Source organism: Phalacrocorax aristotelis, chromosome 17 (assembly GCF_949628215.1).
Source record: "Phalacrocorax aristotelis chromosome 17, bGulAri2.1, whole genome shotgun sequence".
NCBI lineage: Eukaryota > Metazoa > Chordata > Aves > Suliformes > Phalacrocoracidae > Phalacrocorax > Phalacrocorax aristotelis.
The window spans coordinates 1912938-1940875 of record NC_134292.1 but is presented as its reverse complement, the minus strand read 5'-3'; the positions used below and the strand labels follow the sequence as shown (position 1 = coordinate 1940875).

General features: G+C 45.2%; 1 protein-coding gene across 10 annotated transcripts; it reads left to right on the top strand.

Annotated features, from left to right (window-relative positions):
• The first annotated feature begins 4 nt into the window (after window positions 1-4).
• Window positions 5-27922, top strand: SLC31A1 (solute carrier family 31 member 1). 10 transcript variants are annotated; one of them, XM_075112426.1, is made up of 6 exons: window positions 40-87; window positions 15559-15620; window positions 20170-20328; window positions 22657-22729; window positions 23135-23303; window positions 23961-27922. In XM_075112426.1, exons 3-6 carry the CDS (start codon window positions 20215-20217, stop codon window positions 24160-24162), a joined length of 558 nt encoding a protein of 185 aa, XP_074968527.1. In that variant the 5' UTR covers window positions 40-87; window positions 15559-15620; window positions 20170-20214; the 3' UTR covers window positions 24163-27922. The 10 variants fall into 10 exon arrangements, with proteins under 10 accessions (XP_074968530.1, XP_074968527.1, XP_074968526.1 ...); XM_075112425.1 differs by lacking the exon at window positions 40-87 and adding an exon at window positions 584-701; XM_075112432.1 differs by lacking the exons at window positions 40-87; window positions 15559-15620 and adding exons at window positions 591-701; window positions 2804-2853.
• The last annotated feature ends 16 nt before the right edge of the window (window positions 27923-27938 follow it).

The window sequence follows — 27938 nt, the reverse complement described above, 5'->3', positions numbered from 1 at the left end:
AGGGGCGGGGCCTAGCGGGCACGTCGGAGGGGGCGGGGCTGGCGGGACAGAGGAGCCGTGGACTCGTGGGCTTGTGGCGGTCGCACGGTGAGTGACGTGCTGTGGCCGGGGTGGCCTCGTACCCCACCGCCCCCCGCACCCCCTCCCCCCATCCCACTGCCGCCGCCTGAGGGGGCGCGCGCGGCCACCGCCCCCGGGCGCCCTTGGCGGGACGCGGGGCCTCGGCGGGGTTGGGCCGGGAGGGGCGGGGGCCGTCGGGGGCGCCGGAGGGGTAGCCCCGGGCCGGCCCGCCACCTCGGGCAGCGGCGGCCCCGGCAGCGCCGGCCGGCGCCGCTGAGGTGCGGGGGGAGCCCGGCGGCCGAGCGGGAAGTGCCTCCCGAGCGGGTCCCGGGGCGCGGGGAGAGGCTCCCAGCGGAGCTGCCGGCCTTTGCTCCCAAGGTGACAGCCGGGCCCCGGAGCGGCTCCTTGCTGTGAGCGCATCCCACCGGTCCGCCCCGGGCCCCGGGGTCCGGCCTGGTTCCGGGGGACGGTTTGGTTCTGCCCGAGCCCCGGGGCTCCGGTGACCGGCCTGGCTCCAGGGGACTGTTTGGCTCTGCCCGAGCCCCGGGGACCGGCCTGGCTCCGGGGGACGGTTTGGCTCTGCCAAAGGACGCCGTCGTTGCTCTGCTGGTGCGGCTCGGGAGCGGCCCTGCGGATCTGCGGTAGGCTCTGGGCACGCGGGGCTTGGGCACACACCGCTCACGACCGCTGCAGTGCTTTGGTTCTCATACTTCTAAGTTGCCGAGGGGTGACAACTGCTGTGTAATACACCTTCCTCTGAGCGTCAGAATAGCTCCTTGGTTTTAAAAACACCTGAGCTGGCCCTCCTTAAGCGATTTTCCACCTTTGCCTTGTAGCTTGAGAAGTGTGCCTCTTTGGTTGGTGGTTAGTGTTTTTTTCCCCTCTTCAAAAGCTGGTATCTCTAGGTGCTTTGGGAGATCCACCTCCTTGTCTTCAAGTTCAGCACTTCAGCAACAGATGATGTTGAAATGCAGCAAAACTGAATGCGGGGGAGAGCTAAATGGCAACATGGGCTGAATAATTTCCTGGCTTTGGATGTTTTCTGGCTCTTGTTGGAAATTTGTAATAATAGTTATTCTTAGGATGTCTGAGTCTAGGCACAACTTGCCAGGGCTGTTGGAGCGCTGCGTTTGCAGTAATTTGGGGGGTTTATTGCAATGAGAATACAGCATGGTTGGGATGTCACTGATTTAACTTCTAAAGGAAAAAGGCATGGGGAAGTATTAAGTAGCTTTTTCATTGCAGGTTGTGTGATTATTTTAGAATGAAGCTTCCAAAGGGTCAAAAGCCTCATTTCTGTTAAAAAAAAAAACAACACAAAAATGCACACACATGATGGTTTTACAATAATTTGTTGTAAATTCCTAATGGGAGCCGATAGTTCCTATGTTGATATGGAAGGTGGACACAACCTTCAAATAGGAGGCGTGGTTCCTGTGTTCCTTAGATTAAGAGATAGTTTGTTGCTTTGCCTCTTTCTATAGCTCTATCAAGTTAGGACTCAAGGTGTATTTTTTGAACAGTGAAGACCTATGTGGCTAAGTCCTAGTGTTCCACTTGAATTTAGGGTGGGTTTTTTTTTAGCTACAGGTAATGTTATGTCTGTACCAAACTTATTCTTTGTTTTGGTACAAAGTTTAACTTGGACTGTTGGAAGGAGAAACACAACAGTTCTGGTGCAATCAAGGATTCCTGTCCTGCGTACAACCTCTTAGCTGAGAACCTGACATGCTTTCCATACTGGGATTCATCCTTAGTGTCACTGAAGTGTGTAGGTGGCTGGTAGGAGTAGGTACTGCAGTACTATGGCAAGCATCACATCGAAGCCCTGTCTTAGCTGCTTCTCGGTTTTTTTTTTATTTAAGCTTTGTTTGTAGCCCTGTTCTATGTGGGAGTTTGCGGTGGACTCGTGGCTCCACATGACTTCACAGTCGTAGATCAGTTTATCCTGTTGGTGCTCAAATGCCAAGCTTCAGAACGCTTAATAGTATGGCATTTTGTGCAAAGGTAGATTAAACTCTCTTCACAAGTATTTATTAAATTTACTTTAAATCTGTTTGATCTTAACTTGCCTCTGCTTAAGCCTGAAGCAAATAAACTTTTTGCAGTATTTTTAATGAGAAACTATACGTGATCTTATAGGGTAAATTAGCTTTCAGTTTAATGGTCCCAATTAATATAACTTATGATGTAATATTTCCTGAGGCTTTCATCAAGCTTTGGATTATGCATTTTTTTTTTTCCCTTCCTTAAAAAGGGGGCACTGGAAATAACGTGTAAATATTGCTATTTAAAGGCACGTTGGCTTCGTAGCCCTGGACATGTTGGTGAAGATGACTGTGACTGCCCTGATGCACAATACAAAATTGAAGTGATGCTTTTTGCTACAAACACAAAAATTTTTACAGGATGCAAGTGTTTCCTTCTTCTACTCCTCCCCCCCCCCCCCAAAAGAAAAGAAAAGAAAAATAAAAGAAAGGATTGAAAATAATAAAACTAGCAGGAGTTGCAGGGTCCCACACAACTTCATCCTGAGAACTGAGAAATTTTGTATGGCTGTGTTCTACTGAGATTTTTTCTGCTTGTTGGAAGTTACAGAGAATTATTTTAATTTTTTATCAGATTTCTAATCTAGAGCAGCTTTTTAACTAGGCTGAGAATTAGAATAATTTCTCCCAGTAGAGAGGAAGAATTAAATAAACTTTCCAAGGCACTTTTGCATGTTTGCTTTTTTCTTTTAAAGGTATATGCCCTGGCGCTTCCTCTGACTTGCAGTGGTGCGAGGGCAGGAAGGTTTGTGTTTTCTTTTTTTTCCTTTTAGAAGAGGTTTGTGAGGATTCGTTTCTCACTTACCCTTTATGGTGTAACTTCAAGTTTTGGATTAGTGAGACACTCTATCCCCGAACAAAAGCTTAATCCTTGAGAAGAGAAGGTGTTGAGTATAGTAACCTGTAACAGTCTTCTAGTAAAGATGGATGAGAAGATCTACTGTATTCACACGGTGAGTTTTGAGCCAGGGTCCCAAGGGGCTTCCTTTCAGCTGTCTAGATTTCCAATCAGACATTAGGTCAGAGAGGAGACAGAACTTTTTGTTCTTTGAAGTGCAGTGTTTTTTCCTTTCCTTTCCATTTTGGTTTCTGTGTTTGCTATAAAGACCCCTCTACCCAACGGGAGCATTTCATGCCTCTGCAGACCTGCCTTCTCCACCGTTGACTGAAGGTCACCCTGAAAGTTAGCAGTAATTTGCATCAGAATTTTGTGAAGTTGAGCTGAAACAGACTGCCAGCGTGAGCGTCTCCAGAAGGCTGCCAGGAAATCACGGGGAGTCTTGGCAATTTTTTCTTAGGGAAGAATGAAAAAGACTCAATCTAGTTTACGTTGCTTTTGTCTGGTAAATCCAATCTTAGTTAATTTACTCCATTGCCTTTTGTTTCAATCTAATTTTCTGGAAATGTTCCCAATCAAGTGCCAGGGGACTTGAGACCAATGATTTTTTCATTAACCTTTTCTTTTCAGCTGAAAGCTGGAATATGCTAATGCAGAGAATAATGGGACTAGTTATTGTAAACAAATTAAACTCCTATTTTGCTGCACTACAAATTAACTTTTTCAAAACCTGTCATTTGTTGGAAATAGACTTTTCTGGTTTAGAAGCCAATCTGGAGTAGGAGACTGTGATGAAATACCTCCTTTTTGTCCTCTTTCTCTGTTTCTAGAGTCTTCGATGTCATCTTCCCGATGCAGCATTTACATGTTGTTTCTTCCTTCTGTTTCACTAGTTCATATCTGCAAGGGTCTTCTTGGTTTCCAGTGGCACTTGAGCACCTGTAATTGCTAGCTAGAACAATTGCTTGTGTGGAAAGTATTTTAAAATTTTCTTTTTGCTCTTTCACTCTGCACATATATAGTGTTAGAAAATCCTGCAGTCATCGTACCACAGATGTGAATGTCATTTATAATCTGTTTAAAAAGTTGTACGTGCATATAATCGGTTCACTCTAACGTTTCTCTAAATTAATGTAGCAGACCATGATAGCTCTAGATCACAGGCCAAAATGTTGTAAGTGATTGGACACCTTCTGTTCTCACTGGATGCTCAGCACATCCTGATATCAAACCTGAGAAGCTGGGAGAAAACTAGGAAAAGAACAGCTGTTCTGCTGTGAAACCAACAGCAAGCGCATCAAGCTCTCTCCTGAGACTTTGTGAATGCTGCTTCACTTACAAAGCCTTCCTTTTCCCACACATGCTCATCAGTTATCAAGGATTCAAATCTCATTCCTCTGGTGAAGTACATGAGCTTGGACTATGAGCTTTGTGACATATTTAGCTGATCTTTTGGCTAACCTGGATAAGAGAAATCCTGAAAGTCTTGGCTTTTTTTCTTTTTTAAACAGTTAATACATCTCTTCTTGGGGGAAGAAGTGTGTGTGGGAAATACAGTTTCAGGCTTTTTCTCATGTTAGAGATAATTTAATTGGACTTGGATTTGTAGGATTAAGAAGCACTTTCAGGCCACCTCCAAGACGCAGTGTACTTCTGAGCTTACAAGCTAATGCTTGTTAGCCAACCAGCTAGCCTGCTCCTGTGCGAGCTTGGACAAGCCGCTGTTTGAAAGGTATATGGCTTCAGCCTCCTGATGGAGATCTTGTCCCTGTGACCCAACCTGCTCCTTGTCCGATTCCTTTCAAATGTGAATGTGCTCTGTATGGGGAAGCGGGGGCAGCTCCGTGCCATCCTGGTGCGGGCTGAGCACCTGGCCTCAGTGCGCTGTGCAGCTCGGCAGCTCCAGGCAGCTTCCTGAAGCTCCTGGCTGGGTTCCTCCGTGTTGTGTCTGGACAGAGGCTGCACCAGGGATGCAATTAATCAGTTACTGCCTGAGTTACCTTTTCCTGCTCTGAAAGGTGTTGTACTAAAGAGACTTTATGACATATTGTCACAGCTTGACTGTATTTTCAAGCTTGCATCCTTTACTTGGGAAATAAAAACACTAACAAGCGTGGAACAGACTCAAAAGCCAACGCTCCCAGCAGGCAGGCGATCCCAGTTCATTTTTCTCCAGTCCTCAGGAAGTGACCACAGTGGCTGCTGTCAGTGTAGTGCTCCGTGGGAGAGCAGCGAGATAACCATGTGCATTTCCGACATGGTAAGTCAGTTCTTGTATATCAAAGTGATAAGGGAAGTAGAAGCTCAAGCTCGTGAGGAACACACCCAGCCTTGGAATACTGTGGAAGTGAAATGCGACCCACAGTGTTGGTCTGGTTTTCTAGGGTGCCTCTTTTATGGTTCCCTTGTTTTGTCTGAGCTCCAGGTTGAATTGATTTGACAAGGGATTGAGTCATGATTTCTGGGTTCTTCGCCAGAAGAGTTTTATACAAGTTACCGTTGGCCTTGGTGCCCTTCACTGACTTCGGGTAAGACATTATCTCACAAAGATGTATTGAACCTTAGTGTTTAAGGTGGTGTCAGGTGAGACTGAAAGATGCTGGAGGCCAATGTTACAGGTACTGTCGAACTGAAGCCTAAACAATTCAAAAGAAAGATGGTTGGAAGTTTTATAGCTGCCCTCATGATCCTGCTACAGGTTTGGCTGTACTTGTAAAGCCATTTTTGTGCTGCTCCCTTCATACAAGGCATAAACACAGGGTAGTGCCCTTGGCTGTAAGATGTCCTGCTATATGGATAGTAAAGCCTAATATGCTTTATTCTGACTGTTTTGCTTCTTTGGTAAGACACACCAGTTTAAAAAAACATTTTCACAGTAGCATGACGTTTCTTATTTTGCTGAATTCCTCACGTAAAACCCTCCAGTACCTCACCATAGTAGGATCATGTGCACTGCTTGTCAGTTGATCACTTTTTGTGCACTCTTGCTTTTGATCTTGCTTGAAAGCACTGCCCCTGCAATATGGGTACTTGTGTTGCAGAGCACAGTGCAGCTATACTTCCTGCACTACTTCTCCTTTGTCACTTTTTTCTTCCATAGCAATTGCTGACACCAGCTTTCCGATCAGAGAGGCAGCTACCCTGTCACTATTTGTCTTGTACACATTGTTAAAGAATTTCTGCACAGTTTATGATATATCTGCCTTGCCATTTTTTACCACTCCCCCAAGATCCTAAAAACTGGCCTGTAGCTTGAAAAATGTCTAATTTCTTCGTTATGGGGTAGATACTAAAGGAAACTGAGCCTGCTTTGTTACAATATCCAAAAGCAAGCAAAATGCTAATTTCTCTGACTGAAATTAATGTTTTGAAATGTACTTTGTGTAATGTGTTTGAAAGTCATCTCTGCAAGATGTTTAATTTGGCCAGGGAGTTCTAAAATCTCTGCATTTTTGCAAAGATCTTGTGACGAAGACTCAGGAGTTACTTTCGCTGTTACATGGAGCTTTATGTGAGCATCCCAGTCCTTGGTCTGGTCCTAACGTGATTGGCTTATGCCTTTGGTGGGCAGCATAGTCCAAGCAGTAAATACGTATCTTGGTTCATATGAAATCTTTGGCTGTAACAATAGGGATTGTCAATATTTTGCGAGGAATGGTTTTGCCCTGAGCAGAATGTAGCAGAAATCCCTGCTGCTTCTGCCCTCACCCCTGTTTTGCACAGCTGGGAGAAGCTGAGTACGGATATTTCCCACTAACAGGGAATGAGTCTGGTTTGAAAGAGGCTGCAGGTCAGGCAATAAATAGGCTTAAAGCGGAGTAAAAGTGATCATAGATAAATCAGAGCAGTAGTTAATGATTAGCCTTTGGTATAGATAATGATATGCATTCTGCTTGTCAGCATTATCTGAAAGTTTAGAAACTTTGATCCATCTCAGACTTGTTGCCTGTTTGGAGAAGACTGCTCTCCTGGAGGCAGTACATGGAAAACCTGTCTCTGGAATAGTAAGTACTCAGCTTTTTTTAGCTCTGAATCATTTCTGCTTTGGTTTAACAGCTCTGTGGCACTCTGAGGGTTTGAACACTAGATGAAAAAGGCCATGTTTGAAGCTTTTTCTCAGAGTGGTTTATTGTCACTCGTAACTAAAATAAAAAATTCGTTGGTCGCTATTTGTTCTAGCTTTCCATGCCCTAGGGGTAGTCCTGTCACAAGACTGTCATGAGGCCAAGGCACTTCCAAAATCAAGCTCCTTCACAGCGAATGGCTTCATTTGATTGCCCTTTCCCTCTTGATATCACAGGAGATCTTCTACCTTGCTGAGTTGACAAAGAGTGAAGGTGGGATTTTATTTCTGCGTTTCCAAAAGTGAAAAATGTAGCAGTGCTCTGTTCTATGGACTAGGGCTATGGATTTGTTCTCCAAACTCTTACAAGTATTTGCATTACTACCTGGAAGCTATTTATATGTCACATGTACCATCCTCTTGCTGTTACCCGAGATCACAGAGCAAGAGTAGGAAAGTGCCTCTGGTGATGTACGTTTTGGTCTTACCCATCTGCTGAAACTGAGATCGACTTCCTGGGCTTAATTAAAAACACAGTGGAATGGATTTTGCTGACGATGACCTATGTTCTACTTTGCATTTTGCTCAGAAACAGCTTCAGGCTTCTCAAAACAACAGGTGTTTTGAAAAAATTGAAACACAAAAGAATTTGATTCTTGGCTGTGGTAGAACCAGCTTTTGTTTTGAGGAAGAATCATAGATGGTGATGCAGAGTGAAATGAACATGCATTTGTTTCCCTTCTGCAAGGAGGCAGAATGTAAGTATTTTTCTAAAAGTCAGTCTTGCGAACTGTTAGGTCTTTAGTGAAAAGCCTAGGTTTAAAAGGTGACCCTGACACACCAGCGTAGGAGTTGGAAGTCCCAGCATACTCCTGTAAGAGCTGACATCAACAACGCGTGGCTATTGCGGCAACACCTGGCACAGGCTGGAACGTGACAGCTCTAGGGAAGGTGTATGGTTGAGTAGCCACCCTAAAATGCTGCATCTGCACATGGACATGCATCTAAGGAGTAATTGTAGACAAACAGCTACTTAAATATGAAAAGAAAGGAGTGAAATGTACTCCTGGGGTTTTTACTGAAGGAAGCTTTCACATGTGGTGGAAGCTAATGCACAGTGAAGGTGTTTCTCTGTCGTGTGTGGCAGTAGTGGACAGGGAAAAACGCAAATGAATTGCTTAAACCAACATGTCTCATATCATATGCGTGGAATGGATTCCTAAAACATAATTAACAGGTAGTTTTGAAGGGTGTTTTTCTTCTTGTCCAGATTCTCAAAACATACCTGAAAGCCAGTTCAGAACTTGTACAAATGTTGCTTTTTCTGGGCTAAGTCTGGTTATGGTGTTGAAAAACAGCCAGAGGGGAAAAATAAGCTTATTTTCCACATGTGCAGGTTTGTGTAAGTGGCTAGGTTGTTATCAGCTGACCCATTAACTTAAAACTATCTCTGTTACCACTGTGCTGCAGTGCCTCAGGCATTGCCTGGGTTCACTGGAGGGAAGATTTCTCACCAAAGGGTTTGTGGGATGTTCAAGATCAGGAGCTTTTTAGTTCAATTACAGGATCTGTATTTGGGTCCATAAAGGATGGCCTTGCTGTCTGGGGCACAGAGCAGCTCCTCACCATCTCTGCAAGAACTGATAAGTCCTTGATGTGTACATGTCATCAAACTACATGTGCAGCTGTCATGCTGAAGGTGTAATAGGGTGCTGACTGGGCAGCCTGCTCCAGCTGAGCCTGCTTGAGCAGGGAGGTTGGACTAGATGATCTCAGGAGTTCTCCTAAACCTCAGCGGTTCTGTGACTGCAGATCTTAACCACAGGTCCTCCTGCGGTGACATGTGGAACAAGGGCAAGCAGGGTAACGATCTGGGAATCTTCTATGAGTCTTCAGGATCACCTGTATTGATGGACTTCAAGCTGTGTTTTACGAGGCCTGTAATAAACTGATGCCATCCATTTTATTAACCTCAGCATTAGTTGTATCTACATGAGACAAAGGTATTTATGTTGCTAGATAGCATCTGTAATCTTGCACCTGTATTAAAGGCCAGGCAATGCAGTTTTAGGGCACATTGAGTCACATCGCATGTTTGCAGCTGAGGAAACTTTTGCTTGCTTACTTGAGAACGCACTCGCTGACTCCTGGTTTCATTTTATGTCTCCTGAGATGATTTTAGTCTTACACAGGGTTTGAGGCTAGAAGGCATCATTTTAAAGAAATCTGGTCAGAGCTGTTTATACTGTTTAGCCTGGTGTGTGTCCTTCCCACTTCAGCAAACCATGTAGCAATGGTTTATCAGGTGTTAACCTGCAAGGTGTACCCTGTCTCACATCCTGACATATCTAGCGTTTCTTATAGATTGATTGCTTCTGCATGTGGCCACTGAATGGTCACAAACAATGATATAACCCCTTACGCTCTGGACAGACACACCCTTCTTGTGCGAGACAGGTGGGCTCCTTTTCATACATACCAATGGTGCGGGTGGCGTGAACCTGGAGGAATCTGTGTGATGAATTAGTGAGCATGATGGCCAATCTTGTGCACAAAAAGGGTTTGTCTGGTTTTTTTTTTTTTTTTCATTTTTAGATTTAAGTTTTCCCTTCATTTAAAAAAAGTCTGTTTTAGGTAGAAGAATGCATGCTAGAAGCTGTTCTTGATTAGGGCACATAAAATAGGAAGATAAATTCTTCACTAGGCCTGGGTTTTCTAAGGAAGCAGCAGTTGTCTAAGACACAGTTCCAAATGCTAATTTTTTTTAGATTAAAATTTTTTTGAAGAGTGTTGCAAGGCTCAGGACTCTGTCCCACTTGTTCCTCAGCATTCAGTAAGGCATCAGGCTGTTTCCTGCTCTCTGGCCATATGGATCACATCTCCCTGTCACCATTCCAGTGCTCAGTTGTGTAGCGTCTTTGCAGAAACCGCCACGGAGGATAAGGAAGTACCTATTTATTCAAGAAGTTATGTAATCTTGGAAAATACGGGTCACATTGCACTTCTTTTCTGTCTCTTCTTCCCCACTGCTGTCCCGTTTCTCTCCACTGTAAGAAGGAGAGTTAGGCAGCTTTTCAGCTGACAAGTGAGTGGTAAGCATTTTTTAGCGAGAGGGTCCTCATGTGATTTTGGACCAAACGTCGTGCACGGTAAGCAGGCTGTGCTCAGCTATTCTGGCCTGTTGAGCCACTGGGATTTAAACCATTCTTCCTTATCTCTGCCTAAACACAGCATGGTCCCTGAGTGGAAGGGGAGGCCTTCAGGTTAATCCTCCCTGGATGCTGAATTCTGGGAGTTTTGTGGCACAGGTATGTATTCCTGTGTCACTGTTCCATACCCTTGATGATCTAGGGAAGAGAGATGAAGCTATGATAAAGTGGGCTGCCAGACTGCAGTCCTGGGATAATTGCTTCAGAAGTCTTTGACATACATAGGGAATGCTGAAGAGGTGCTTCTGGAGATGCCTCCTGGGAATTGCCTTTGATGGAAACTTGTTAGTACTAGCTCTGAATTCATGCTGGCGTTGGCTATAAGGATTTTTAGTGTCTGACATGCTTTTGGTGGAGCCCTTTGGCCTGGATGTTTTATAAAGAAATTTTAAGGTAGCATCGTCTGTCAGTTCTGGCATCTCTAATGCCATGCTTTTCTCTCCAGATGAGTGCTTGAGTCGGCTTTTGTATTTCTCTGCTTTGGGAGCTGTGGGACTGGCATTCATTCCTTAGGTCTTGCATGTTCTAAGTTGCCTCACACCTGCTGCTCTCCAGAAACTTCTGTCCTCTTGGGTGTCAGAAAAGGAGGACGACTGCCTCCTCCGGCCTGACAGAAAGGAGGACAATAAACAGTGCAGAGCAAATGTAGGATCTGAAAGGCTAGTGGTGGAAGAAGCGAAAACAGGGAGGGGGGGAAATACTGCACATGTACAGAACAGAAAAAATTGTGCTTGTGATGGGCTTGAACATGGCAAGTCGCTCCTCCTGAGAGCAAGGCCTGCTGAGAACTGATCTTCTCTGGCTTTGTCCTTGGTTTCTGTGCCCAGCGAGAAGAGCTGGCTGGAGGTGGGTGCTTTTTTGTTGGAGCTGGAGCAGTAATGTGAAAAAGTTTTGTGACACTCAGAGATGAAGAGGCAAAGTTTGAACTACTGAAGAGATCCTAATTGCCTCTTAATTGGTATCACCTTTGTCACCATTCGAGTTCACTGTCTGCTGATATAGCATCTCACCTTTCCAGATACTGACTATAATGTTTATTGGTGTTTGTTAGCAGTAAAAAAAACAACTTGTGGTTGACATGCCTGTTCCTGGCCTCCTGCTTCTGGTCAGCAGGTGGACGGCTCTGGGCCAAGTGAGCTGTGCTTTGTTCCATGACCTGCACTTCTGATTTGCTCAGCTTATAATAGTCCCTCCAGCTGGGGTTGTCAAAGACAGCCAAGGGTGGAATATGCTCAGATCCTTTGAAAGTGTCCCACTGGGGTCTTAGGTTAATTTGGGCTCACTTGGGTTGAAAGTACTCCTGTTTTATCAGGATGGTAGCAAGTTATTGATGGTGTGGTAGAATATTTCAGTTCACATAATTTCTGACATCTGTTTCTCCAGAGCTTGTTTGCTGTGTCCTGCCTGGCTGTCCGTCGTGTGGATAAGAGTCATGCACAAACTGTCCTCAGCCCTGTGACAGCTTTCAACATCTGTCTATCACCCAAAAATAACTCCCTTGAGCTACGCTTCTGTGAGAGATGTGCTCTCAGCAATGTCTGCAAAACAGACAAGTGCTGGGCTGCATTTTGCAAGCCTGTAGCCTATGGTGTTCATGGGAGCTGCCAGATCCCATTCCAGTGTCATTCCTGGTATCGTGCCCTTCCTACCGTTTTGCATTTGTCAGGGCAAGGACTGTGTCGTATTTGCAACGGCATGAAAATGAACTAGTTGGATGTACCCACTGCTGTATCCTGAGCCCAAAGGCCCATTGCACACCTTCAAAAACGTTTTCATTTTTAGCACTGTATAGGGGACGGTAAGAAGCAGCTTGTTGCTGCTGTGCTGAAGTGGTGATGTTATTGTCTCCTGTCCTGCCAAGAGTGGGGCAGCCTGGAGCGCAAGTGTAGGTGGTGACCCCAAGATTTGGCCCAACAGTTGGAGGCATGGATAGGTCTCTAAGATTGGAGTTCTTCTTTCAAAAGAAGACTTAATGTTCACTTTGTGGGCATGTGTCCAGGATTCTGTTGTAGGTGAGGAGAGCTCCTACTGATTCCTGAGCTGATGTAGTCCCCCCTGTACTGCTGACCTAGAATTTGTGAGAAAAAGAGACAAACCAAGGAGTGATGGCATTGCTTCTGTCACCTCTTGCTAAATGTCAGTGTGGCCATTGTGAAAGTAATCTTACCTGCTTTGCGGAGGCAGGGATTGAGAGGTGGCCAGCACAAGCAGAGGTGTTTGAACCTGGGCTGTAAGTGTCAGACTTCTCTAGCAGAAATGGGGTTACAGCCATGAAAACATTGTCACAGACCTCTTATGCTTCTCAGGGTATCCTTCATTTATAGCTTTTTCATCTCCTGTAGCTGCAGTATGGCTGAGCAAAAAGCTTGTCCAGAGGGGAGTCTGTCTGTTGCTCAGCCTACCTAACTCACCATTATTTTCTCCATCCGTACACGTTTTTTGCCAGCATTTCTCAGCCTTTCCTCCGATGTTACCAGTCTTGCCGTTCTAGGTTTTCTGCTCTGCAGGATTGTTTTCTGCTGCCTTTCACTTTGTGGGGCCCATTAACAATGACATGGGCTGGCATGATGCTCCGCTTCATGAAGTTCGGTGCATTGTCCTGTAAAGAACAGTCTGTCCTTAGTTGTTCTTTTGCTCTTGTTCAAAGATTTAAAGATTTCCTGAGGAGTCTGCAGAAGCTGGAAGATTAGGAATGATCATTAGGGTCTCTAACAGAAGGTGACCAGATAAGTTTGCTGTAAAAATAAACTCCATCAAAGGGACGTGATTGTAGCCATGCTGAGAGGAAGAGCTCTGGCCCATCCTCTAGTAATGGGGGTTGTGCTAAGTGAATGTGACCAGCCTTGTCGTAGTTGTATAGCTGAGCGCTGCTTTGAATCAAAGCAAAGGACAGGACCTTAAGGGTTGAACTGATGCTGAAACTTAATCAACTTATTTTAATCTTAATTTTAATTAAAAGTTGATTAATGTATATAACTGTGCCAAGCTGCCAGATAACGTTGTGCAGCTCCAGGAAGCCTGTGTAAGCCAGCATCTTACCTGGAATCCATAGTCTGAAATTGGACCGCTTTTTCTCCCCCTTCTGTCCATGAGTGCTCTGCAATGGTTACGTTTGGGGGGTGCAGCCTGTCTCCCGGGGACAGAGCAGCCCTGTAATGAGAGGGACAAATGTGTATTGGTACAAGTGGAAAGAAACGTGGGAAAGAAACACAAGGATTCAGTAAGAATAAAATAAGCAAACAGTGGCAGCCAGGAGCCCTGAAGAATAGAGATTTGCAGCTCAGATAAGTGTGAGGAAACAGCAAAATGACTCCGCTTGGCAGGGCTCTCTTGTGATCTTTGCAAAGACCCACAGACCCCTGTGAGTTACACTGGGCACCGAGGAAGGGGCATGTACTCTCAGAGCATGATTACTGACCCTAGCCTTGTGGTCTGGCTGTGCTGCAGAGAACCTGAACTGAACTCTGGCTTAATCCTTCACCTGCAAACCTCCCTGTGTGGGTGGCATGAGGTTTAGCTCCATGCTCTCCCCACATCCAGCCTCTGGGGTTTGTCAGGATCATGCTGAGAAAGGGCCTATCTCAGCCTGGGCAGATACCATCAGTTGTGGGCATGGCTCGTGAACAACGGAGCATTTTTGATGTGCCGTGTTCTCTGCTGTCACCTTCAGCATCCATGACTGTGCTGTAATGGTTCCAGCCCGGGATCCTTGGGGGAGGTGATGACAAGGATCAGTTCTCCTGTGTGGCTTTCTTCCCTCATGAAAAACTAACAGGTTATTTTTAAAAGTCCATTCTTCTGCTTGTATTGTGTACGATAGCTGCCAAAGAGCTGGTCTCTACATGCTGCCAGCTTGGCTGCATCTCCCTTCTAATGTCCCTGCTGACCGCTTTCATCTCTGCATGTCACAGTCTGCCCAGACATTGTCCCCTTTCGAAGCTGAACACAAGATGTTTTCTGTAGTCCTGCTCAGCTCTTTTTTTGCCCGTTGTTCTTCACTCCCTGCACTCCACCCTCTGGCATCTCAAGCTGGATATCCTCCAGAGTACCTGTCTTCCTTCAAAAGCTTCTGAAATCCATCTGTTTAAGTAGCTCAGCTGCATCCCTTCAGCTTACAGGTGGGGAGGGAAAATGTGCCCTTTCTCACTGTGTGTTTTTCTGCTTGACTCCACTGATGTGCCTTGAACTGGTTTGCAAGCTTCTCTGGTCATGGACAAAACCCAGGCAGTACAGACTAACTTGACAACCTGTTAGGTCTGACAACCTAACCCTCAAAATATATCAGAGCTCCTCTCCCAAGTTATTCCCCTTTCTTTCTGCTCTTTTTCTGAACCCCCCCTCTAGTATGTTGAGCTTTTAGGAAGCCTTAAACTTCTGGTAAAAGCTTTTGGTTGGGACTCTGAGGTGGTGATGCAGTACCATGCCAAGCTACACAGTTCTGCTGTGACCTTGCAAACATCCCTTAAATTCTTAATATATCACTAAGAGCTCGTTCTTCAGGAGTTGTGCAAGGGAAGAACAGGTGTGCGATTAAGAGGTGTGCTGGGCACCGCGCAGTTCCTCCTGTGTGTCTTGAGTTCCAGCCTGGGGCTGCTGAAGCTGCTGGGGAGAGCTCCCAGGGGAATTTTGGCATAGGAAAACAGCAGTGTGTGTCTGCAAAACACACTATATTACATTACTGAAGAATGATCTGTTTGTTTCCCATCTTTTAAGTGTGTCTATGTAGCTTGACCCAAGAGGGCGCTGGCTGCTGTTGCTGGATACTCAGACAGTATGAACAGGTAGAATTGGCCTGTCCCTCAGCTGTGCTTTTAGGCAGCTCTGGAGCTAAGCCTGGGATCCTGGAGCAGTCATGGCAAGTCCACCCATTTGGAAAGGAAGCAGTTAAAGTTGTCAGGTTTGCCAGGAAACTAGAAGCAGTGCTTAAGTCTCATAATGACTAGCTCAGACCATTCAGTGGAGAGCACGGTTAGAGCCAGTGAACAGTGCTGTAGTGTCTGCAGACTCCCTGCCTCCCCTCCCACCTCCATTTACAGCACTTTAAAAAAAAAAAAGGATTGGGCTTGAGACCACAAGCTGAGAGCCAGTGGAACTCAAATAGTCTGCCAGCTAAACTGCTGTAAGTAGAGCACCGATAACTTCTGGTTGCCTTTTCCATTACTTACGTGTTTTATATGTAGCATTCCTTTGCATCATGCAGGACTGAGACATACGTGATATGCAAGCAAGGGATCTTTGCCTTTCCAACTTGCTATTTTTAATCCTTTTCCCTTGGATTTCTCTCAGGAGTTTTCATTTTAATTGTCAGTAAATCTTACCAGGTCTTTTTCACTCCTTCAGGAGGAGAAAGGGACCTTCTGACCCTGTTCTGGCTACCAAAAGCGTTGGTGGAGAGACCCTAGGTAAGAATCACTCCAGCTGAGTTGAGACATAAGTCTGGAGGCTTCTGTGCGGGAGCCAGCCCTGTCGGTGTGCCTGGCGTGCCTGCTGCTGCTGCACGCTGAGCCACTGCAGCAAGCGCCATCTCTGTTGAACAAGTAACTAGTGTAAAGCAGACTGAAGAGGTGTCTTTTAAGGCTTCAGTCCTTTTGGGCAGAGCCAGTGGAATTAGTTCTGTTTCTTGCTTTTTCAGAACTGGCGCAGGAAAGATGAGGCACTGTTTTGAAGGGAAGAGTTTGCTGCTTTGCTGGGCATTGATTTAGGGCTCTGTTGTTAATCCTGTTAGACTTCTGATTTGGAAAGGGGCTTCATTCCTTTGAATGTGACTGTAAGGAAGCTCTGTTTGCACACTGTGTTTCAGACCAAGCTGATTTGTAAAGTACTTTCTGGGAGCTTTGCAGATCCTTCCCATCGTCTGTCCTGTTTGTGCCTGTCCTGTGTTTCTTCTGCATTAAAAGGTGTATCTCCCTTGGGTGTCTGGGAGGCTGCTTGCCACAGGAGAAACTCTGTGATTTACTGTGGAGTGGCAGGATTCTGGATTAACAAGGCAGAAGCAATAGATTGGGAAACTGTGGTGGAGGTTATGTGTAATGGCAGCCATCTTATGGCTGAGACCTGCCTGAGAAGGCTGCTTTGTGTTTGGCGTCTCACCAGGTCCAGCTCGTTTGCCCGTTGTTTCTGTTGTGCACTGGCATAAGATATTTGCCTTTCCTCCCCTTCTCTGTGCCCTGGAGTTGTGAACGTGGCTTCCTTGTACGTGTGAGATGAGACAGCACTGGTTAGATGTTGGTGGATGGTGAACATTTAAGTCCTAATGCTGAACTTGGGCTAAGAGTCTGTCGTTGTCAGATCGTGCTCCTGGCTGCACATCTCCCTGAACCAGCTTGGTTTGCTGAGCTGCTGCCAGGGTAGCATTGTGGCAGAGGGGTAAAAACCTCTATCTGAACAGAGCCTACCTATGTGCTGAGGTCGGTCCTGCTCCAAGATGATGGCTTAAAGTACGAGAAGTCCTGTGTGTAGCTCTGAGTTTTGCTGTTTTCCTGAAGAATTTGAAGGGTCATGTAATGGAGGCTGTGGCTCCTCTGATCAGGTGTGACAGCACTGAGAGGGAAGGAAAGAAGCCCTGGAGAGAATTTCCTCATTCCTCATTCCTGTCCCACCCTCTTTGTTTTCTTATGTGGTAGGTTACTGCAGAGTACAAAAAAAATCCTGGTAACACTGCAGCATGGAAGCAGGTGCAGCATGAGATCTGTGCCCTTCAGGTGTGCAAATGCTTCGAAATAGCTGATGCTACTGCAACCACAGTCTGTTCCAGATCCCCTCTCCAGGGCATGCTCAGGAATCCACTCCAATGCCTCTATTTCTCTCTTTGCAAACACGTGGAGCAGGCAGCAGTCAAGAGATCAAGTCACCCATTCAGACAAAAATACCTGCTGCTGAAGTGCTGGGTTTGTTCAGGACTAAACCTATTTAAAGAATTTTCCATAATGGAAACTTATGTGCGTGGTTTTTTTTCCTCCAGGTATTGAGTCAGACTTGTTAAAAACAGCGCCCTTCTTTTTGTGATACACACAGCTCCATGTCAGTTGGCTTGTCTCTTAAGAGCCTGTGCAAGCAAAGCAGAGATTTGCAGCTTGAAATATTACACAGCCATTAACGTGTGGCTGCTGCCACCCTAGATACTGTTTTTTTACTCCAAGGCACAGGTAAGCTGTAACTCAGAGAGGGACTGTACTGGGGTGTTCCACTGGAAGTGATTTATCTTTAAAGAAATATTGATCCACATGTTGGTTACCTTTAGTAACACAAAAGACAACTGTAGTGGCTCAGCTAGGTTATTTCCTCTTACGCTACCTGATAGTCCATCCTTTTCAGGATCTCATAAAATGTCTTTCAGTGTTGGGTAACTGCAGTAGGGGGCTGGATTTGGTGTTGGAGCACTAGTATAGCCAGGTGGGAAGGAACTATACGATCTACCCCAAGCATGCTTTTTGTAACCTGTACCAAGACCCTGCCTATGCAGCCAGTGTGAATACTTGACCTTGTTGTTTGTTAATACGCTGTAAGTATCTAGAGAACACATCCCGTTTCTCCCTTTCTGAAGATCAGTGGTGGTAAATTAGTGAGAAGTTGTACACAACCACGAAGGGAGTTTTTAATCTGGTAAACAGTCAGGGCTTTTGTGGAGCGCATTGGAACCTGCAGAGTTTGGTGGGAGCATGAAATCCTAAAGTGAATAAATAATCCAATTAGACAGTCGTCACTAGCAAGAATGTTGTATCCAAAGCAAAAGCAATGAATCACTCAGCTGAAAGAAGAAGAGGGAGGAGACAAGATTTCAGCTGAAGGAGAGGGAGAAGTTCTTAGGTTCCTTCTTTCCTCTTGCAGCATGCTTATCTTTGATCCCATGGTGTAAAGCACTCTGGCTGTTCTTCTTCCTTCCCTGCTGCAAAAGATGATTTGAAGTTTGTGTGTCTTGGCAGAAGATTCTTTTCCCAAGTGTTTGTATTTTGGGACTTCAGTTCTAGCGCTTGACCATTTCATCTCTGGAACATTATAATCTTCAAAGCTATGCTATATGAGCATCACACCATTTGTTCTGCAGGTATCTTTTGGTAATGCTTTTCTGTGCCAGGTGAGCTGCTTCTTGCATTAGTGTCTCTCTTTTTTTCCTCCCCAGAACATTTTTCTGAGCTGTTTTTCTGGACTTTAAATATTTAAGCACAAATCGGGGACAGTGTGAGCTAAAAATATTAGCAGAAATATGGACAAGGAATACATTCTGCTTTTAGCCAGTGCCATTAGATTATATTACAGGTTAACTTTCCAGGGGAGTTATTGTGAAGTTGTCTTAACGCAATAAGAGATTGGCTACAAACTTCACCTGTGCGGAGATGCAGAAAATACCCAAGCTGTGCATTGCCGGTGTAGCTTAAACCAGCTGACCTGGGTGCATACAGGTGCTTACGTGCATTATTTAATTTCAGTGTTTGCAGGGTGTATTAATTCTTTCTCTGGAGTTCCTCCCCAGCACTGCTGACTTAGTTTCCTTATCTTCCCCAAACCTTTAACTTCTCCTATTGCTTTTTTTAATTTAGCTCCAAAGCCTTTTGAGATCATGCCTCTCACTGATGCTCTGTGAGGCCGCAGTGGTGGTTGTGTTCCGGGCCGCTGGTGATTCCTGCACGGCTGTGCCATGAGGTCACTCTCACAAACTGAACCAGCTCCACCATCAGCTGGTTGCCATTTGGGGTTTTGTTTGCTAGTGCTGCTTTCAGGTTAGAAAGTTCTTCTAAAGTTTTATTTCCCCTTTCCAATCTAAATATATTCATACCTATCTGTTCAAGCGCTATGTTGTCTTTTAGCTTAAAAGGCTCTTTTTTTTCCCAGTTGTAAGCACTCCTGATGATCTATCTGAAAGGAAGTAGGTCTCCTCTAATTTTTTTTTTAAACTTTAATTTGATAAAGTGTCTGTACTTTGCTTTTTAGTTCACTTGGTTTTACCTGAGTGCTGAACTAGACCAGGAAGGTGCACAGTATTCCAGACAGGGTCTAGTACAGCAGCGTCGGTACTTACTTGGCTTTAGTGGTATCTCACTTGGACTGTACTAGGGTTGTCTTTGCCTGGCTCTGTCATGCTGACAGATGCTGTAATTTCAGGACTGACTGGTATTCCCAGGTTTTCTCTCCTGTTGCTGTTTCCATCCAGTGGCTTCTCATTTCACACCAGAACTTGTCCCAGGTTCCATCGCAAGGTGGGCTGGGGTGCAGAGTGCAGAAGCCATGTCCACGTCTAACCACGAGGTGTATTTTTATTTTTAACGGAGTGTGTCCAGACATACCTGATTTGCAGTAACCAGATTAGGGATTTGGACTGGCAGCCTTCTGAGTGTTTCTCTCATTGTGTGTAATGTGATTAGAGGGGAGATGTGACAATGTAAAGTTCATGGAAATGAAGTTGGATTGCCTGTGGCTATTGCAGCCCTGTGCCTGGTAATAGGTCTTGTACCACCTAACGTAATTTCTTCGTTAAACATGTTCCCAATAAAATGCATAACTGTCAATTAAGAGAAATATTGTACTCTGATCCTTTAGTATATGCAATTTAAAATGGGGCTTGAGATATCTTTGCCTCTTGCATGACTGCAATTGAGAAGAGACTTGGGTTTTTTTCCTCTTACAGATAAGAAGTGTTCCTTTATGCTGAGCACTTGTCCCCATGTGCTACTTCAATCAGATTAGGCTGCCTTTCTGGCAAGAATATTTAGGGTGGTGCAGCAATACCATGATGCAAAGCTCAGAGGGACACACCTCCTGAAATTGCCCTGCTTGCTTTGTTGTGTGTTCTCTGAAGTCAGAGTGCAGGACAATGAGGATGCTCCAGAAGTTTATCCAGAGGCAGTAGTTCTCAGTGGCTTGGAGTATTTTCTCTTGCAGTAGCAGTATCCTATAATAGAAACCATATTCTGTTTAGAAAAGAGCTTCTTGTTATATTTCTTTTTTGTTTTCTAGGGTCCCACTTTTCTACGTGCCTTTTTGAATATCTCTGTTGTAAAGATGTCTCACAACCACCACATGAACAGCTCCATGATGCCAGCCACGCATCCTCCTGAGCATCACCACTCAGCGGCAGTCCCAGGACATGGTCATGGATCTGACATGATGATGATGGTAAGTGGAAAAGTCATAATTAACCAGAGAGCTTTTCCTTGTCTGTGGTTCAGTATAACTTGTCATCTTAAAGACTGTGCTCTTGAGAATTGGAAATTAAACTTAGCTTTGGAAAGCATGAATCAATCCAGGTAAAACACAGACCCTATTGTGGCTCTTCTGGAATGAAGGAGTGGCACGAGGTGATCTGCATCAGGAAATGTATTTGAGAGCTGGAGGTCCTTTGGCAAAGTGCTCTTTTCTGGCAAAATGCTCTTTCTAGTAGCCAGCCTGGTGTCTGCTCTCTAGCCAGCTAAAGGCAGAAATGCAAAGTAAGCATTTTCCTGCAAGAAATGGAGATGAATGGAGTTCTCCAGGCTGTTAGTGTTAGAAAAAGCGTTAACCAGCACCAAAAGGACTGCACACTAGTGTGGTGGATTGTGCTGACCTGCAGGCGACCAACCTCTGTGCCCTTTTGCTCCTGAACTTTAAGTACGCACTCAGTTTGGGGAGTGAAGTGCTACCAGGGCTTTTTGCCACATTGGCATTAAGACTGTGTTGGTCCTAAATCCCGCTGCTCTAGCTAACTTTGAATTAAACAAGTTCAGACATGTGCATGCTGGCATCACTGAAGCTTTGCAGGGATCCTGGCTGGAGTTTCCGTGGAGATGACTGTAGGGTCTGTGTTTGTGTGTAGCCAGTTCTAGGGACTTTTCCAGCTTTTTCTCTCTCTTCTGAATACTTCTGGATAGAGCTTCAGATTATTAAAACATGACTCTTCATGGTTAAACTTTGAAAGGAGGGGAGAGAGCGTGCATCTCCATTTCAAATGAGAATATACTCATATTCTGCAAGCCTTCAGTTACAGTTTGCTGGCCAGCTATGTGCCCCGAAGAAGGAATCGGGAATTGCTGCTTCTACTTATATTGCAAACAGTATCACAGCAGGAGAAGACAGGACTAGAACAGCCTTCCCTTTGTGAGCATGGCCAGTACAAAGCCCAGCAGTGCTGATGGAACTTGCACTCCAACATGGTCACTGATGTCCTTGTGAAGCTCTTCATATAATCTAACAGCTAAATATTGTCTTTCTCTGATCTGTTACTTTCCATATACATGCTGTTTCTTTACTGGTGTCAAGTGCTCTTATCTTCAATGAATAGTTACAGGACCCTGCCTTACCCTGCAACTGAAAACTGTGATTAATTGCACGAGATTTTGAATTGACATTGCACATAAAACTGTCAGGAAGGAAGTAAATAGGTACAGCATCTTAGATTATAGAATGAACGTGTTTTAATGTATGCATATTCCCATTCCTCGCTTGCACCAAGGAACAGGCTGTGTTTCAGCTGTGGTTTATGGAACTAGACTGCAACGCTCTTTGTTTTGTGTGGTTTTTGTTTTAAATATGAAAATGTTACATTCATTAAAGAAATTAAAGTACTCTCTAAAAGGTGTTTCATAGTAAATTCTGTTCTGGGGATAATGAATGTCTCTCTGGTGATTCTTATGGATGCTGAAATTAATCATAATTCTGATCTTCAGCAAATAAACTTAATTAAGCAATGAGGGGAGTTCGAAGAGAAGTTCTTCTAGCTTATTAAGTACTTTACATGTGAAAGCATTGTATGCAGCTGTGGTCAGGACATGCTAAACTGCAATGTATTTACCTGCATGGGAAGATTTATATGAACTCCAGCTGGCTGGGGGATCATTGATGTGCCCCCTTCTCACAGCATTCACTCTGCAGGTTCAGGACCCCTTATTTCCATGCAGGGGAAGCTGTGGTCCTGCTTTATATATAATACTCCTTGTTGTACGTGTATTTAGGCCTCTATTTCCCAGAAGATGTTAAGCTCTGTAGGGAGATGAGCCTGCTGGCACGGTGCAGGATGGGACCAGAGGATTCAGCTATACAACACTTTATTCATGTGAGCTCATACGAGGCCCAGGTGGGAAGAATCAAGTGCCCTGTACCCCAGTCCATGAGTTCCACAGAGACATCCCCAATCCTTGACTGCTGCTGATGCTGAGGAGAAAAGGAGCTCCAAGAGCAAGGAGAAGGCACTTTTCTGTTGCAGGTACTGTGAAGGACAGTGCCTTCTGCCCAGGGCCACTGCCTAAAAGAGCTGCCCCCGCTAGAACTGGAACTTGGAGCATCTTTAGCCACGTCTCACTCGTGTGTGTTATACTAGATTTACTGAGGAGTTTCTATGTGTCTATATGGCAACCAGCCGAAATGATCTAAGTTCTTGTCATAATACAAAACCCTTTGCTAAATCTTGTTGTGAGCTCCGTCTCAGGATGAGCTGTTCAGGCTCATCTTGATGTTCTTTGTTTTGGGCAGGCAATGACTTTCCAGTTCACCTATGAGAATGTGCCATTGCTGTTTTCTGGCCTTACAATCAACACTCCTGGAGGTTAGTAAAACTGTCTCGTCCAGTCCAAACAAAAAGTTTGCAGTTAATGAGTGTTTCAGGAATTACCTTGCTATTTATGCCAAAAATATGCTGGCACACTGCTTTGAGTCTGTTTTAAATGGCATCTGTGGGGTGAAAGAAAAAGAAAAAGAAAGATGTTTGCATAGTTCAAGAATTTGACTGGTCTGACCAGCAAAAGTGATTGCTGGTTTCACTTCATGGCCAAAATTCCAATTAGTGTATGGATTAAATTCACATTTACCATCTGTATGTGCGTGCACGCAGTGCCCTGCCATACCCTGTGCAGTGTGACACGGCTGTTGAATCACACCAGCTCTCTTCTGACATGTTTTGAAGCAAATGTCTTTTGTTGCACAGCTAGAATAATGTTTCCTCTTTTGTCAGAAATGGCTGGTGCTTTTGTGGCCGTCTTCTTCCTGGCCATGTTTTATGAAGGCCTTAAGATTGCTCGAGAGTGTCTGCTCCGTAAATCCCAAGTCAGCATTCGCTACAACTCCATGCCAGTGCCAGGTCCCAATGGCACTATCTTGATGGAGACGCACAAAACTGTTGGGTAAGAATTTAACTTCATTCTAAGACAGTTTTCTTCAGCAGCTGACAAAGGCAAAAACTGGGACTGGAAAAACTTTATGCAGCCAGTATTACTCTCTGCAAAGTATATTGACTCCAGATTGGGACACTGGAGGATGCTGTGCTTGAGTCACTTGGTCACCCTTTAGGGTGGGGGAGAAAAGGAGGAAAGCAGCAAGGAGTCAGATAAGCTTGCTTTTTTTCCAGAGCAGTAACAAATACATTTGGGGAGTTCCCAGGAACAGAATTTGGGTCTTACAGCAAGGGACCCTGACAGAAAAGACTTAGGATCCTTCTGTTAACAGGTAGTCAAAGCCTGTACTCAAAAAAGAAGCCATTCTGCTTATTAAATGTGGCAGTAAAATAAGCTTGTAGAAGTCTGTGTCTCAGCTAAAAGTTTTGTCCTTCCAGCAAGTACCATGCTTGCTTTGTTATTAGTCAGCTCTGTGGGGAAAACCACAGTTACAAGTGACAGATGTATGCAGAAGTATAGGTCCAGCCCGCTTTGTTATCTTCTCTGCCATTTTGTGTCCACCTTGGCATCCTGTCAGCCTAAGAGCAGAGTTTTGTCTTTGGGGATGTGCATTTTCCCGCCTGTCTCTCATGGATGCTGACTGTTCTGTGGGTTTTGTGTTCTCAGACAGCAGATGCTGAGCTTCTCTCACCTCCTGCAGACTGTACTGCACATCATTCAAGTCGTGGTCAGTTACTTCCTCATGCTGATCTTCATGACGTACAACGGATACCTCTGCATAGCTGTGGCGGCAGGGGCAGGGATGGGCTATTTCTTCTTCAGCTGGAAAAAAGCAGTTGTTGTGGATATCACGGAGCACTGCCATTAACACTGGATGCTGCCCAGAAGCCTCTCCACCCCACTGTTCTCTTGAAGTGCAGCCATTACGAGGACTGAATCATTCCTAAGCTGAAAGAGAAACTATACAGAGAAAATCAACTGTGGTTCACCACAAGTTCCTAGCTGGGGTGCAGGGACATGAGGAGCTGGGGTATGCTGCTCCCTCTTGCTGCAGGCTGGCAGCAGGGTTGACTCTTGAGGGTCCCGCGGTAGCCATTCTTGGCTAGGATTTGCTTTATTCTTAGATTATGCTGTGATTGAAATTAGTTGGTTGACAGAAATGTAGAAATTATTTCTTAAAAAAGAAAACAAAGCATTTTATTTTTAAATTTAAAAGCTCATCTGTGAGGGTTTTATGAACTGTAGGTGAAGATCAAAGTTGCCAATGGAGCTCACATTTGCAAATGGCTATTTTAATTTTACTTTTCTTTAATACATACATAATGCCAGGGGAGGAGAGCTCCCTGGCATTGTGGCGATTGGGGCCAATGACACTTTCTGTTGCAGAAGGACTCAGCCTCTGAGGAAGACTTGGAGCTGCACATCAGACACACTCAGGTGTGCCCTGGCAAGGTAGTATTTTGACACAAGCATGTGACTCATGCTTCAGGGACGTCTAGATGAGTCTGTCCTCCAAGCCCACCAGAGTATGATGAGTGTTATTAATCTTAGGATGTATCCTGCAGCTTTACTCAGCTTCAAGTGATAACATTTGGGTTTGGCTGCTTTCACTTCCCAATCATGAAAACATACAGAGTAGACACAGGGCAAGAATTATGTATTTACAGGGCAAAAAAAGTTTAAATAAAGCATTGAACCCCGCATTTATTTCATGTTGAATTGCACTTGGATGGATCTAGAGCTAGACTTTCTGTTTACTAAAACTAATTCTGTAAAGGACGCACGAGCTACATAATGATTTCATGACACTAAAGGTTAAATTTCCTGAAGAGGGCATTCCTTGACTGAGATGAAGGAAGTAAAACAACTGTGTTCCTGTAAAGGAGAGACTTGGGGAAGAGAAGAAAGAAAAGACAGGACCACAGCAGTCTTCAGTCTCTTCTCAGGTGAAATTTGGAGCAGCTTGGGCTGATTTAAAAAGTATTCCTGGCCCAAATGATTCCTCTTTGTCTTAATAATCATGCTGTGACTATGTTAGCTTGGAGGTGCAAGAGTTATCAGTGCCAGTGGTGGACAACTGTTGTAGCACAGTAAAGAACTTCCTGTTCAGTGATGTGACTGCTACACATTTCACAGGCAAGACAGGCTGTGACACAGGCGAAACCACCTTACTGCATGCACGATGCCCAGAACATGCTTTGGGTTTTCTAGAGAGCAGTTTTGGTTTAGCGCTGTAGGGAATGTTGTACAGAGTATGGTGCAAAGCTGGAGTCTTCATTCTACTCAGGACGCCCCATCTGTGCCAGTAACTGGCTGAAAGGGAAGGCGGTGGGATTTTCAGAAGGGCACTGAAAAACAGGTGCCACTTTCAGGCTGGGACTGATGTCTGGGATGTGCCATGAGATCAGGGAAACCCTTTGAGATGAAAGTACCTGGGCACATGCAGTAGCAGTTTTTTCTCCAGAGATGCTGCTAGTCGCTTTGTTAGCCGTAGCTGTGTAAGGAAGGCTGATCTGTGAAGAGGAATTGCGTTTCTTTAGCCTGTAAGCCTTACAGGGTGAGGCCTATCCCTGTGTATGTGTGTTCTTCACTGTGCTGATGCTACTACACCAGTACAGAGCCCATCCTTGCCCTACCACCCTCTTTGAAAGGCAGCGGGAAATCTGTTACTGCTGCTGCCAGGATCTTGAACTGCACCATGAAAGTCAACCAGCCCAGGTTGATGCCAGGTATTTATTTGGATACGCTGTTTTCTTTGGACAGTGCAAATAGAGAATAAAAGGACGTGAGCTAAAAGCAGGCTCAGGTTTCTAAAGAGCTTCTTTCTGTAGCAAACTTGCGCCTGGATGAACGAGGCAAAGTTATATTCATGGAAAAATTCTAGCCACCCCCTGATGAGAGATGCGGAAAGCTCTGTGCCAGTCTGATCTTTGAAGGGAGTTATGTCAGTAGCAAACTGCAGAAGGACATGCTGATGCCCTCTCTGCATTTATCATGAAGGTAAAAAGCATCTGTGCCCTCTAAGCAATCATGCCTCTCTGTGAGAGCAGAAAACTGACCCTTCTGATCCCTGCGTGAGAGCTGTGAGGAAATTGTAGTGCTTATCAGAGAACATTGAAGCAGTTAAGTGCTGGAGATGGTGGTTTATGTTTTGGGAGCTTTATGCTGCAGGGGCTTGATCCAGGAAGGAGTTCAGAGCTGATGTTGCCAACATGGCTCTGATCGGTTTCTCTTGAATGAGGTTGAGTTGTTGCTGTTGCAGAGATGTCTCATTACAGGGTATAGTCATGAGTGGTTTGTGTGGTGTCACTAGTTACTTCGTATACCTCTTGCTGTGTCTTCCTCTGAAATAGAACCTCTGCTTGGCCTGATCTTCTTGCTGTCACCTTTTAGCCACCTTTAAGTGTATTCAGGTGACCAGACTTGAATTCTCTGATTCAAGTGGTCAGAGATGAATGACTTGGAGATCAGGCAATAGCTGTGGCTTTTACAATATAAATTCAGTTCTCATTAGCTTTTCTGCCTCATTCTATGCGTAGCATCTGTGCCCTTGAAATTGTGTCATGTCCCCCATCCTCCCCACCCCAAGGATGAGTACCTCTGTCTTCAGAGGCTCATCTGCCCACGCTTACACAGGAGAGGCCGCATGGCTTTCTCCAGGGTGCAGGGGGAAGCGAGGCTGACCTCGTGGGGGTCACCCGGGGAGCCGGAACCCAGGCGGGAGTCTCCCAGGTGTCTAGCAAGCACCCCAGCTGCCTTCTGGAACCTGTAAGAATGACGGAGCATTGGGCAGTACCCATGTTAGAAATGGGAGCCCAGGCTGGGCTTTGGGGAGAGGTGCACAAGGGAAGGTCTGCGGGGAAGGTGGTTAAGGGAAAGAAGATGGAGGGCTGTGTCCTCTCTTCTTTTGAGCTCACTGATACAGAGAGGCACAACTGAGGAGGGGATGTTGACAGTCCGTGTCTCCCAGCCAGCTTTGCCTGTGCTTTCTTTTGATTCAGTGTTGACAATCCAGAGAAGCCACCCCCCTCCCTGTGCACCAGCCTCCCCCTGGCCCACCAGGTGCCACTAGCTGCCATGTTCTCAGCCCAGGTTGCTGTTTGCTTTGCCAGAGTCCGGGCAAAACCTGGCCTCCCTACTGATGACTTCAACTGCCTGCTTTTGGTGCAGTCCCAGCCTTTCTACTGGCTGTATTTAAAGTTCTCCTGATAACACTAAATTCGCATTAAGTAGTGTTTGGAGGGAGGTGAGGACTCTATTACGAGACTTGAGTAAATTGAACTTGTATGTCAGGACAGGTGTAGCATGCTTGAAATACGATATCCTGCGTCTGTCTTTGTACCACGATGTTCAGTCTGCCCCGCTGTGCCTCTGGGTTGTGATCCTGGAAGACGCACACAAAGTATCTGGGGTGTGTTCATCAGCTGGCTTTTGTTGGTTGTCTTCGAGTGCCTTTTCATATTGTCTGGACCCAGTCCCACCAAATCCAGCAGGGTTTCTAGTTTTGTTTACAGTGGACTGTCATTTTTGTTTTTACCCTTTCTCTTTGTGGAGGTAACTTGTTTGATGTTACTGTGAATATCAGAATCTCCTGTATATAATTAGCCAATAAAATAGATTGCATTTTACTGTGGTGGATGCATG

Bases quoted from the DNA above. Each gene is read 5' to 3' on its own strand.
- SLC31A1 (XM_075112429.1), top strand. From the start codon at position 20,215: ATGTCTCACAACCACCACATGAACAGCTCCATGATGCCAGCCACGCAT. The intron at 22,730-23,134 runs GTTAGTAAAACT...CTCTTTTGTCAG, and splicing joins TACAATCAACACTCCTGGAG to AAATGGCTGGTGCTTTTGTG. The intron at 23,304-23,960 runs GTAAGAATTTAA...TTGTGTTCTCAG, and splicing joins GAGACGCACAAAACTGTTGG to ACAGCAGATGCTGAGCTTCT.